This window comes from Bos javanicus, chromosome 11 (assembly GCF_032452875.1).
Source record: "Bos javanicus breed banteng chromosome 11, ARS-OSU_banteng_1.0, whole genome shotgun sequence".
NCBI classification, from domain to species: domain Eukaryota; kingdom Metazoa; phylum Chordata; class Mammalia; order Artiodactyla; family Bovidae; genus Bos; species Bos javanicus.
The window spans coordinates 100,883,381-100,896,170 of NC_083878.1; the positions used below are offsets into that span (position 1 = coordinate 100,883,381).

The 12,790-nt window shown below is 52.3% G+C and overlaps 1 protein-coding gene across 2 annotated transcripts in view; it reads left to right on the top strand.

Annotated features, from left to right (window-relative positions):
• ABL1 (ABL proto-oncogene 1, non-receptor tyrosine kinase) overlaps window positions 1-11,473 on the top strand; it is a 150,145-nt gene extending 138,672 nt beyond the window's left edge. For both annotated transcript variants that reach the window (XM_061433849.1, XM_061433850.1), the window contains exons 8-11: window positions 1,499-1,651; window positions 3,184-3,273; window positions 3,621-3,785; window positions 7,766-11,473. In XM_061433849.1, coding sequence (XP_061289833.1) covers window positions 1,499-1,651; window positions 3,184-3,273; window positions 3,621-3,785; window positions 7,766-9,486 — 2,129 coding nt within the window. In that variant the 3' untranslated portion in view covers window positions 9,487-11,473. The remainder of the gene's footprint in view (window positions 1-1,498; window positions 1,652-3,183; window positions 3,274-3,620; window positions 3,786-7,765) is intronic.
• Window positions 11,474-12,790: the final 1,317 nt, after the last annotated feature.

Consider the following 12,790-nt stretch of genomic DNA (forward strand, 5'->3'; position numbering starts at 1 on the left):
CAGGGGATCTTCCTGACCCAAGGATCGAACCCGTGTCTCCCGTGCCTCCTGTATTACAGATTCTTCACCTGCTGAGCCATCAAAGAACCGGTTTCTAAATATTAGCAAATATCAATGTTCAAATTTCCAGTTAATCATAAAAGTCACCCCCTTTTTTTTTTATCTGTTTGAATTGGGGTGAAAATACAAATTTCCCAGTGCAATTAGTTGATGACATCCTTTAGGTCTCCTCTCATCTGTAAACTCCTTTCTCATCTCTCTGTGTGTCTCGCTGGTTATTTGTGGAAGAGATCCTGCCATTTGTCCTTTAAAGTCTCCCACATTCTGGATTCTGCTCACTGTTTCTCATGTTCCTCAGTCTTCACTATTCCCAGAAAATGGGTAGTTGGACCTAGGCACCTTGATCACATTCAGGTTTGACTTGTTTTGTTTTTGTAAGAGTACTTCATAGGAAGGAAGGTACCTTTGATTAGTAGCCCCGTAATTCTTGATTTTCCCTCTCTGTCTAGAGCCACTGATTGATGAGGGGCTTGCCAAGTGACAGTTCCCAGGTTCTCTTATTCCTTACTCATTTATGAGCTCCATACTTCTAAGAAGAAACTTCCTCTCTCCTACCGTCTGATTACAGTAGGGTAAACAGTTCATACAGGAAAGACAAGATAAATATAAACTTCCTTGCCATTATTTACCAGTTGCCATGATAACAGATTGAGTTCTTAATACCCTCCAGTGGTGACCAATTAGGTTTTGTTTTTCTTTTGTAGTATTATTACAAGCTCTTGGATTTAATTATATTTGAGTATATTATAGAGTAATCCACTGCAGGAGTTTTTTAAAATTGATATTCAGATCGTCTCAACTTTGGCCTGTGGGGACTTCAAATTATTCCTGGTTCTTTCTGACAAAACCCTATAGTCTTCTATAGCATCTGTGCTATCTAAAATGGGTGAAATACTCCAGGTTCATTCTCTGCCCCTGACTTGTAGCACTCACTTCTCCAAGGAATTAGGTTCCTTAGTGGGACCTGGAATTTCAGTGATTTCGTTAGATTTTAATGGAATTTTTGGAGTTGGAAGGGATCTTAGAGATCACTTCATGTACCCAGAAGAGAGAGGTGCCTGTTGGAGGCACGTGGCTAGTTGGTCACAGAGCCACGACTAGAAATGGCCTCTTCAATTCCAGTCCTAGGCACCTTCCACCACATCTCCCAACAAGATGGCCATGCTCCCTTAAAGACCCTGGAGGGGTTGGTCACCCCAGGCCCCTCCTCTCCTACAGCATGTGCTAGTCCGTGGGCTTGAGTGACCGGAAAGCCTCATTCTGTCCTGTTCTGTCCAGGGTTGTTGGTAATTAAGAGCCTTATAAAATGTCAGAGTGTCTGGGCTGCTTCTGAGGGCGTAACTTCTGAAGTCTGCTGCACAGTTAGCCAGTTTTGAATGTGGTGCAGTCAAATCTTAAACGCACCTTGAACAGTCTTGATCTTTCTTCTTTCTTTTAGCATTTGGAGTGTTGCTTTGGGAAATTGCTACCTATGGCATGTCACCTTACCCAGGAATTGACCTGTCCCAGGTGTACGAGCTGTTGGAGAAAGACTACCGCATGGAGCGCCCGGAAGGCTGCCCAGAGAAGGTCTACGAACTCATGCGAGCATGTGAGCCTTCCCCGCTGGTTCCGATATGGGCTCTGTAGGCAACCCGGTGCGGGGCGTGTGTGTCAAGTCAGGGCTTAAAAGTGCTCCATTTCCTCTCTTCCTTCCCATTCTTCAGAAGCAACTACTGTACAGTTTGGTGCTTTTTTTTTTTGCTTAACTTTTCGCATGTTTCTCTGTGCCTTTATTCATGCATAGTATTTTACATGTGAGGGTTTTTTGTTTGTTTTTCATGCAAAATGAGACTGATGGCTACCAAACCTGTGTGGATAAAAGTCACTCAGAATATTTGCCTACTATACAAGAAATTTGCATTTATTAATAAGAACCCCAAGTTTTACAACCCTGTGAACTGTAGTCCGCCAGGCTCCTCTGTCCATGGGATTGCCCGGGAAAGAATACCGGAGTGGGTTGCCACTTCCTTCTCCAGGATCTTTCCAACCTAGGGATCCAGTTTGCATCTCCTACATGGGCAGGAGGATTCTCTACTGCTAAGCCACCAGGGAAGCCCATATATATTATTCAGCAATTTACATACGCACATACATATACATACACATGTGTGTATGTGTGTGTGTGTGTTATACGTGCGGTGTATGTATGTTATAGGCGTGTGTATATGTATGTTATGTGTGTGTTACAGGTTGTGTGTGTATAAGTATGTAACATGTGTGCATATATAAAACGTATAAAAATTTATCACCTCACCTTTTTTTTGTACTTAGCAGTGGAACAGGCCTGTCTTTCCATGTCTGTGATTCAGAGCAGGTGCACTCTTTCCCCCACTTTCCTGTCTCATATCTTTATGTAGCTCTCTGGCATCTATCGCATGATTTATTCATTCATCCAGTCCTCTTTTGATGAGCATTTGGTTGTTTTACACATTTGTTGTTGTTGGTTTTTTGGGGTTTTTTGTCATTTTAAACAAGGCGGAACCAGCACCCTCATACATAGACCTCTCTGCACTTTGCTAGTACTTCTAGAAGTTGAACTGTTGGTTCAGGGAGCTAAGTGCATTTTAAATTTTGATAGGTTTTATCATCTTTTTCTCAAAAAGGCTATATGAATTGATACTCTCAACAGAAGTTTCCGAGAGGGACTCTGTGTCTTCACTAACAGGATTTAGTCATCCCTTAATCCTCATTTTAACCTTGTTTTAATTAGTACGTCTTTTCTGATGAGGAATTTGGGCTTTGATAACCATGAAGTAAGGGTAAGGTAGGAAGCGAGCTACTGGGTTTAGTAACTTTCTACATTTGCTGGAGGCAGGCTGGTAAAATCCTATTTGTAAATGTAGTTGTTGCTCTCAGCCTGTCTCTGGGATTTTAGACTCCATATTCCTGCCAGTATGTAAAATTTTCTCAAATTCTCAATGTCTGTAATAGGACACAGTGACATTCGTCACTTTAACTTGTCATAGCAAAAGATGCTTAAGCAGGATTGAAATGTTAATTTCCAGACTTTCCACTGAGAATGTCTCGTCCCCCCATGTTAGCGAGGCCTCGTGGGCCGTCTGACTTGGGTCTCATCTGCAGGTTGGCAGTGGAATCCCTCCGACCGGCCCTCCTTCGCTGAGATCCACCAAGCCTTTGAAACAATGTTCCAGGAATCCAGCATATCAGACGGTAAAGTGCCCGTCTTGGGGTGCCCGTGGTGGGCAGCGAGGTCGACCTGGGAGGGACAGCCGTGTGGGGCCCAGCCCAGGCCTTCAGTCCACTTCCTGCTTGAGCACGTAGACCAGCATCTTGCCGGAGACCAGAAAGCGGAGCAGGGGTGCTGAGGGTGGCTTTCCGTCTCTTGAAGCCAGGGTTCTGAAAATCGCTCAAGTAGTGTTTCTTCAGAGTGTGTGTCCCTCTTCTGTAACCGTATATAGTTTTCCACTGTTGCCTTAAAAAGAAAAAGCCAACATACCACAGTGACACCGCTGCTGATGACTGCTGCTTTTGTTCTTAATTTTTTTGGTGTTTCTTAGAAGTGGAAAAGGAGTTGGGGAAGAAAGGCATGCGAGGGGTTGCAGGTACCCTGCTGCAGGCCCCAGAACTGCCCACCAAGACGAGAACCTCCAGGAGAGCTGCTGAGCACAAAGACAGCCCCGACATGCCCGAGACACCCCACTCTAAGGGCCCAGGAGAGACTGGTATGTGCCCACCCCCCACCCGCCTCGGGGGCCCCAGGGAGTCGACCCTAAACTGAAAGGCAGGCACATCCCTCATGAGTGGGCCAGCTGCAAAGAGAGGAAAGTTCTCCTTTTCTCTGCACTCTCTACCCACCACACCCCCACCCCCATCAGGTAGGAGCCATTGCTTTGGCAGTCAGTCTAGTCAGATAGGCAGAGACATTCATAAAACCTACCAGGAACAAACCCACCTTTTCATGTATCATTCACATTATTTGTGGCTGTTCTGCATTGTGGACATATAAAGCAATAATAAACACTGAACCAAACAAAGAGCAGCTCATTGTGAAAGCACTGATACGAAAAGCTCACTGGTGCTGACGGAGCCATGAGACCCCCGTGGCAGAGCTGGGGTCCTCTCGTGGTCCCTGAGAAGAGACTCTGGTGCTGTCCCCTTGACGAGCGAGGGCGGTGGGAGCACTGCAGGAGGGGTTAACAGGAGCAAACATGGATCCAGTGCTTCCTGTGTGCCAGGCTCTGCTCTGAGCGAGGCTGCTCTGGTTTTGCAGTTGCCGCAACCGAAAAAAAAAATACAGAAGTCTGGATTCCAGAGCAGACCAACTGAGTGGAGATGTCTGCAGTGGGCCAGGTGTCTGGGTTTTTAGCTGCTTCTAGGGGATTGGTGTGATGGGCCACACACTCTGGGTGAAGGGGAAGGGACAGGACAAAGCCAGAATCTACAAGACCCCATGATTCCAATTTTTTTCATCATGTTGTTCAGTGACTCAGTCGTGTCCGACTCTTTGCAGCCCTGTGGACTGCAGCACGCCAGGCTTCCCTGTCCTTCACCATTTCCTAGAACTTGGTCAGACTCATGTCCATTGAATCAGTGATGCCATCCAACCATGTCGTCCTCTGTCGTCCCCTTCTCCTCCTGCCTTCAATCTTGCCCAGCATCAGAGTCTTTTCTAATGAGTCGGTTCTTGGTATCAGGTGGCCAAAGTATTGGAGCTTCAGCTTCAGCATCAGTCCTTCCAATGAATATTCAGGCTTGATTTCCTTTAGGATGGACTGGTTTGATCTCCTTGCTTATTCAAGGGACTCTCAAGAGTCTTCTCCAACACCACAATTCAGAAGCATCAATTTTTCAACATTCAGCCTTCTTTATGATCCAACTCTCAAATCCATATATGATGACTGGAAAAACCATAGCTTCGACTATATGGACCTTTATTGGCAAAGTGATATCTGTGCTATTTAATACACTGTTTAGGTTTGTCATAGCTTTTCTTCCAAGGAGCAAGCATCTTTTAATTTCATGGCTGCAGTCACCATCTTCAGTGATTTTGGAGCCTAAGAAAATAAAGTCTCTCATTGTTTCCCCATCTATTTGCCATGAAGTGATGGGACCCGATGCCATGATCTTCATTTTTTGGATGTTGAGTTTTAAGCAAGCTTTTTCAGTCTCCTTTTTCACTTTCATCAAGAGGCTTTTTAGCTCCTCTTCGCTTTCTGCCATAAAGGTGCTGTATCTGAGGTTACTGATATTTCTCCCGGCAATCTTGATTCCAGCTTGTGCTTTATCCAGCCCAGCATTTTGCATGATGTACTCTGCATATAAGTTAAATAAGCAGGGTGGCAATATACAGCCTTAACAACTCCCTTCCCAATTTGGACCTAGTTTGTTGTTGCATCGTCTGGTTCTAACTGTTGCTTCTTGACCTGCATACAGGTTTCTCAGGAGGCAAGTAAGGTGGTCTGGTATATCCCAGCTGTTCCACAGTTTGTTGTGATTCACACAAAGGCTTTAGCATAGTCAATGAAGCAGCAGTAGATGTTTTTCTGGAATTTTCTTGCTTTTTCTGTGATCCAGCAGATGTTGGCAATTTGATCTCTGTTTCCTCTGCCTTTTCTAAATCCAGCTTGAACATCTGGAAGTTTTCTGTTCATGTGCTGTTGAAGCCTAGCTTGGAGAATTTTGGGCAGTACTTTGCTAGCGTGTGAGATGAGTGCAATTGTGCAGTAGTTTGAACGTTCTTTGACATTGCCTTTCTTTTGGATTGGAGTGAAAACTGACCTTTTCCATTCCTGTGGCCACTGCTGAATTTTCCAAATTTGCTGACACATTGAGTACACCACTTTCACACAACATCTTTCAGGATTTGAAATAGCTCAACTGGAATTCTATCATTCCACTAGCTTTGTTTGTAGAGACGCTTCCTAAGGCCCACTTGACTTCTCATTCCAGAATGTCTGGTTCTAGGTGAGTGATCACACCATCATGGTCATCTGGGTTATTAAGATCTTTTTTGTACAGTTCTTCTGTGTATTCTTGCCACCTCTTCTTAATATCTTCTACTTCTTTTAGGTCCATACTATTTCTGTCCTTTATTAAGCCCATCTTTGCATGAAATGTTCCCTTGGTGTCTCTAATTTTCCTGAAGAGATCTCTAGTCTTTCCCATTCTATTGTTTTCCTCTATTTCTTCACATTGATCACTTAGAATTTTCCACAGTTTGTTGTGATTCACACAGTCAGAGGCTTTAGCATAGTCAATGAAGCAGCAGTAGATGTTTTTCTGGAATTTTCTTGCTTTTTCTATGATCCAGCAGATGTTGGCAATTTGATCTCTGATTCCTCTGCCTTTTCTAAATACAGCTTGAACATTTGGAAGTTTTCGGATTTCTTATCTCTCCTTGCTATTCTTTAATCATGTACCCATATTTTAAAAGTTGAATGTGTAGCTCCTATATATAGGTATTGTATAGGTACTGCTGCACAAATATATTTACTATGAAATATAGCAAAAATATACACTTAAAAGGTTTACCTAAGAGATAAATGATGCTGCGCTTTCTGCACACTCCCGGGACCGTTGTGCTTACCCTGCTTCGACAGCATGTAGACTATGTAGAACCTGGCCCCTCATCCTTCTGGTAGTCGTCCCGACGTCAGGAAGTGGGACAGCGGTGGGGAGGAGGGGCCACTCTGAGAACTTGCGGCTTATTAAAAGGCCAGTGATAAGCCATCATGTTCATTTACCCCCCATCACTATTCATCTGAGGGGCATTCTGATATGTAATCTCATGGCGCGCCAAGAGAGTCAATTAGCTGTTCAGACCGTGAAACAGAGCTGTGCATAATTCATTAGAAATTCACTCTCTTCGCCTTCCTCCGACGGGGCTGAGGTCTGTGGGGGGCCTCAACTTCCCCGGATCCGGGAGTCCTGTGTGCCGCCTGCTGTTCTGACAGATGCCCCGTCCCTCAGCGTCCCAGGTGCTGACGGCCACCGCGCCGCTGCCGCCCTCGGAGGGAGAGCTCTGTCACTCACTCGCGGGGAGCTTGGCAACGCCAGAAAGATTTCTTAGGCACTGTTATTCATATTTAAAGAATGCCCATTTAAAAGTTTTAAAAGGTCACCCTTATAGTTCCCCGAGCATAATAGCCCGTTGTCACTGCACTCCGTGGCACGCGGCCCCCCTCCCTCCTGCCCGGCCTCGCAGGAGCCGTGAGCAGCCGCCTGGTCAGAGAGGCCCAGCTCCTGACCCTGTGCTTGGCCTCGTCTGCCTTGTACCCTCCAGATGGTGGTGTGCAGGGGCCTCTGCGGCTTTAACAGGGGTGGGGCGGTGGGCTTGGGTGCCCCAGCTTTTCTGTTGTCTTCAAGGAGAGAGACTTTAGCTCTGCCCAATAATAACAACACCAACATACAGTGACAATAGCTACTGAGGATTTCGTGCCAAGAGCTGTGATAAATGCCCCACATCCATTCCATTCTCACGGCAGCACTCTGGGTAGCTCTGTTGTGCTCCGTTTTATCGATGAGAAAGCTGAGGGTGAGCAGAGAGAAGTTGCTCGCCAGGGGCGAGCAGCCCAACCACACACGCAAGCCTGGCAGATCCCAGATGCAGAGCCGCTCTGTGAGGACAGGCCGGCCGGCCCAGGTGACGCCGGGCTCGTTGCTTCTGGCCTGGACTCATTCAGCTCTTCCCTGTGTGTTTCAGATCCTGTGGACCACGAACCCGCTGTATCTCCACTGCTCCCTCGAAAAGAACGGGGTCCTCCGGATGGCAGCCTCAATGAGGATGAGCGCCTGCTTCCCAAAGACAAGAAGACCAACCTGTTCAGCGCCTTGATCAAGAAGAAGAAGAAAACCGCCCCAACCCCTCCCAAACGCAGCAGCTCCTTCCGGGAGATGGATGGCCCGCCTGAGCGGAAAGCGGCCAGCGAGGAGGAAGGCCGGGAAATCAGCAACGGGGCGCTGGCACCGGCACCCCCGGATGCAGTGGAGTCGGCCAAGTCCCCAAAGCCCAGCGGCGGGGCCGGGGTCCCCAACGGAGCCTTCCGGGAGTCTGGGGGCGCGGGCTTCCGGTCGCCCCACCTGTGGAAAAAGTCCAGCACTCTGACCAGCAGCCGGCTGGCTGCCGGTGAAGAGGAGAGCGGCAGCGGCGCCAGCAAGCGCTTCCTGAGGTCCTGCTCGGCCTCCTGCGTGCCCCACGGCGCCAAGGACACAGAGTGGCGGTCAGTCACCCTGCCTCGGGACCTGCAGTCCACCGGCAGGCAGTTCGACTCGTCCACCTTTGGAGGCCACAAAAGCGAGAAGCCGGCCCTGCCTCGAAAGCGGGCAAGCGAGAACAGGTCTGACCAGATGACCAGAGGCACGGTTACCCCGCCGCCCCGGCTGGTGAAGAAAACCGAGGAGGCCGCCGACGAGGTCTTTAAGGATGCGGCTGAGGCCAGCCCAGGCTCCAGCCCACCCAGCCTGACGCCAAAACCAATTCGGAGGCAGGGTGCGGCCGCACCTCCCTCCAGCCCTCCCCACAAGGAGGAGGCCGGCAGGCCCAGTGCCGCGGGGATGCCCGCTGAGCCGGCACCCCCCACCAGCCGGGCTGGGCTAGGAGCCTCCGGAGGACCCAGCAAGGCTGCCGCCACTGCTGCAGAGGAGCCCCGGGGGAGGAGGCACAAGCCCACCTCTGAGTCCCCAGGGAGAGACAGGGGGAAGCTGTCCAAGCTCAAACCCGCCCCCCCACCCCCGCCACCCACCTCTGCTGGCAAAGCCGGGAAGTCCTCGCAGAGCCCGAGCCAGGAAGCGGCCGGGGAGGCAGGCGCCGGGGCAAAGGTGAAACCTGCAGCTCTGGCTGCGGATGCCGTAAACAGCGACACCGCCAAGTCTGGCCAGCTGGGAGAGGGCACCAAGAAGCCCGTGCTCCCATCCATGCCAAAGCCGCCGGCATCCACCAAGCCGGCGGGGACCCCGACCAGCCCCGCCCCCACCCCCGCCACCTTGCCGTCAGCACCCTCTGCCCTGGCAGGGGACCAGCCGTCCTCCACCGCCTTCATTCCACTCATATCGACCCGCGTGTCTCTTCGGAAAACCCGGCAGCCTCCTGAACGGATCGCCAGTGGCGCCATCACCAAGGGCATGGTGCTGGATGGCACGGAGGCCCTGTGCCTGGCCATCTCCAAGAACTCAGAGCAGATGGCCAGCCACAGCGCCGTGCTCGAAGCCGGCAAAAACCTCTACACATTCTGCGTGAGCTACGTGGACTCCATCCAGCAAATGAGGAACAAATTCGCCTTCCGCGAGGCCATCAACAAACTGGAGAACAACCTCCGGGAGCTGCAGATCTGCCCAGCAACAGCAGGTGGTGGCCCAGCGGCCACTCAGGACTTCAGCAAACTCCTCAGCTCCGTGAAGGAGATCAGCGACATCGTGCAGAGGTAGCAGGAGCCGGCGGCGCATGAGGGCTCCCTGTGTGTGCCTGGGGCAGCGGGCAGGCAGCCAGCAGGACCCGCACGTGGGGACCTTGGCCTGTAGCTCTGCACTGGGCAGAGCGGCTGCCGCCGTGGAACGCGGCGCCACGACTTTGTCCTACCCGCCGTCCTCCTGCGCTCGCCTCCCCCCTCCTCCTGGCCCCCGGAGCCTCATCCAAGTTCTGTCTGTGGAGTTCCCACTCTGTGGACCGCCGTGGGCATCCCAGCCTCCTCCCTGCACGAGGGGCTTCAAAACTGAGCCCTCGGGGCCAGGCGGGAAGGTCGATGAGCATTTCCTTTCCATCTTCCTCCCTGGAGGACCTCCACTGGCTCTGCCTTCGCCCCCTTTGTCCCAAGGAAGGAGCACTCTGAACGGGAGCTAAGTCAGCAGAGCTTGGGGACTGTCCCCTCCACTCACCCCAGGCAGCGAGTGTACACTCCCCTCGCTCGGGCCGCCTGCTGAGGACCTGTGTCCAGAGCCACGCCCCGGGAAGCGGGGCCCAGGGGTCACCCCACGCCCCCCTCCTTGCACCATCCCCCCATGTGAAGGACAGCTCTTGACTAGGGGCTGAGACAGGCCAGGGCGCCGCCATCAGCCAGCTTCTGGGTCCCGGTCTGGGGGGGAAGCCAAGGAGTCCGTGATGGGGAGAGTTTCCTCGTCGTCCTCTCCAGGTCCTCAGGGCCCTGTCACCTGCTCTCCTGTGACGTGCACTGCTAATCCTGGATAGAAAGCTTGAGTCTGGAGGGTAGCAGGGTCACGGGGGAGCACACGGGGGCTCCAGAGGCAGGAGGAGGTGGTGAGCTTGGGGGCGCAGCCAGGCCCAGGATGGCCCAGAGCAAGGCCTGGCAGGTCGGCAGTGAGCACAGTTACCTTCCTTCCGAATTCCCGGGGTCCCTGATAAGGTGCTTGGTCTTTACTTCCACTTGCTCTCTTTCCATTCCATTGTGCTCCTCTAAGGCAAAGTAGATTCTTGCAGAGCTCTTTCCCTGGTGACAAGCCAGTCTTCAGCTTTCCAGAGTTCTTGAAGCATTTCCAAACTGCCCTCAGCACAGCTGCCTCTCCAGAGAGAAGGACCTGCCATCGGGCGCCCAGCGAGCATGCAGGAGGGAAAGGACTGGGGCACCAAAGCCCCGCCCAGCGTGGGCCATGCCCCGATGGGCACATAGCTTATTTAATTACCATGAGCACGCTTAACCTAATGTTCCAGTGGGAGTCATCAGGGATGAAGAGAATCAGACAAAGGAAACCCCAGGAAGTGTCTGAGAGAGCAGTCCTCAGCATCATCTCCTCGGGCTGCCCAGGACTAGGCTCGGGGGTAGGAGCCCGTGTGCCCTTGACCTGGAGCAGCTACTGAAGAGTGGGCTGGCACCTGCCTGGGCCTTGCTCAGGAGAACCAGTGGAGAAACCAGGAGGAGACCGCCTCCCACCCGCTCCCCAGGCCACCCTGTGCCCATGACCTCACTCTGGCCCCGTTTGTACACTAATCACCTGAGTTTGTCTTTTATTTCTCTGATAGAGATGGTTTCCTCTGGGTCGTTTTATGCTGTTTTCACAGCGCCTCACCTCTTTGCTCCCCCCGGGCTGCTGTGCTGTGCAGGCCGAGGGGGGAGGGTGCCCCAACACCGCCAGTGGCCTTGCAGACGAAGCGGAACGAAACCCACCAGGTCCCCTCCACTGCCCGTTTCTGAGGTACTTGTCTCTTCCCGTTCACACGATGTGCCACTATATTTTGCATTTATACTTTGATATTACACACTTTTATAGACTCGCCCTTTTATAAATGACTGTAAATAGTTTTCCACTGTCCTCCCTTCTGGAATGCCTATGGTGTCTTTTTTTTTTTTTTTTTGTCCAGTACATTTTGTTTCTGTATATGACTCTGTGTTTTTTTTGAATCCACGTCTCCCCTCCGTAGTATTTTTTAAATAAATGTTTACAACACCAGACCTTGGGCGAATTGCTGTGGTCCGTAATTCTTCCCTGTCATCCTCAGAGGCCCGGCGCACATGTGGGCCGGGAGGGAGCCAGGCTTTCCCGAAGCGGCCGGGGGCCACGCCGTGTCGGGTCTCACATGACAGGAGAGAACAGGAGTGTGGCAGAACCCGCACCGGCCGTGTCACCAGCCAGCCCTCACGTCGGGCCCCTCTGCACCCTCGAGCCCTGCTCGCCAGCGGCCTGGCTCATCGGCAGCACCGAGAATGGGCCGTGCTCCCACGCAGGCCACGGCCATCTGGCGTGGAAAAGGAAGACCACCGTCAGCAGTGCCGCCCGTCCCTGGAATGGAAGGGGGAGGTCACATCCGGGATGCCTCTCTGGCCTGAAAGCATTCAGCCCTCCCCACGGGATTTTTTTTTTTTCCTCTTTGCATTTGAATTCACTTTCGGGCACTGTCATCTGTCCCCAAAGTGCCATCCGCTCACTTTAGTTCAGCACACCAGGCGTCTTATTTCTCGGTGGATGAAGACGAGCAGGGTGTGCCGGCCTGCGAGGGGATGGAGCCGCAGGCCAGGGCCACAGCGTGACTTCTCCCACGGGGACCTCCTGAGGGGTGTTGACGTGTCCTCAATATCCGTTCTCCATTTGACGCCAGCTGGTGGCTCGGAAAGTGGACGTCGGGGAAGTGAGTAGCTGCCCCTTGCTAATGATACTTATTAAGCCAGCAGGCCTGTCAGAGGACGCAAATCCTGTCCACCAGAGCCCAGTGAAGACAGTCCAGCGGAGCCTCTCTCCCAGAGACCTGGGCAGCGGGCCGCGCCGCTCCGCAGCAGGGGCAGTGGAAACGCCAGCCCGGGGAAGAGGTCGGCAGGACCCGCGGTGTGTGCTCAAATGGCGTGGCCCCAGGCGGCACCAGGGAACAGGTCTCCCCGTCTCACGGAGGCAGAAACAGGCCCAGGCCGCAGGGTGGGTCAGTGGCAGAGCTGTCACAGGACACCAGAGCTCCCGAGTCGGGACTTTTCCATGGAGAGCATGCTCTTCCTTTGAGTGGCAGCTCTCAAGTCTGAAAGAGGATGTGGGATTGCAGTGACGGTCCCCATTGACAGCTGCTTCCCCTGGGTCAGGCGTGCGTGGGTCCCGAACTCAGCCTCACAGACAGGGTGAGCCGTCCTGTCTTCCCAGCTCCCAGCAGAGAGCTCGTCCAGTCACAGCTCCCACGTGGTGAGACCAGGACAAGGCCTCGTGTACGCGCCAGCCACCCTGGCAGCCATTCCGGCCTGAGGCAGGGGACTCAGAAGGCTCTTCTCCAAAGTAGCGTCTTCCACGAGTGTCAGGCGAG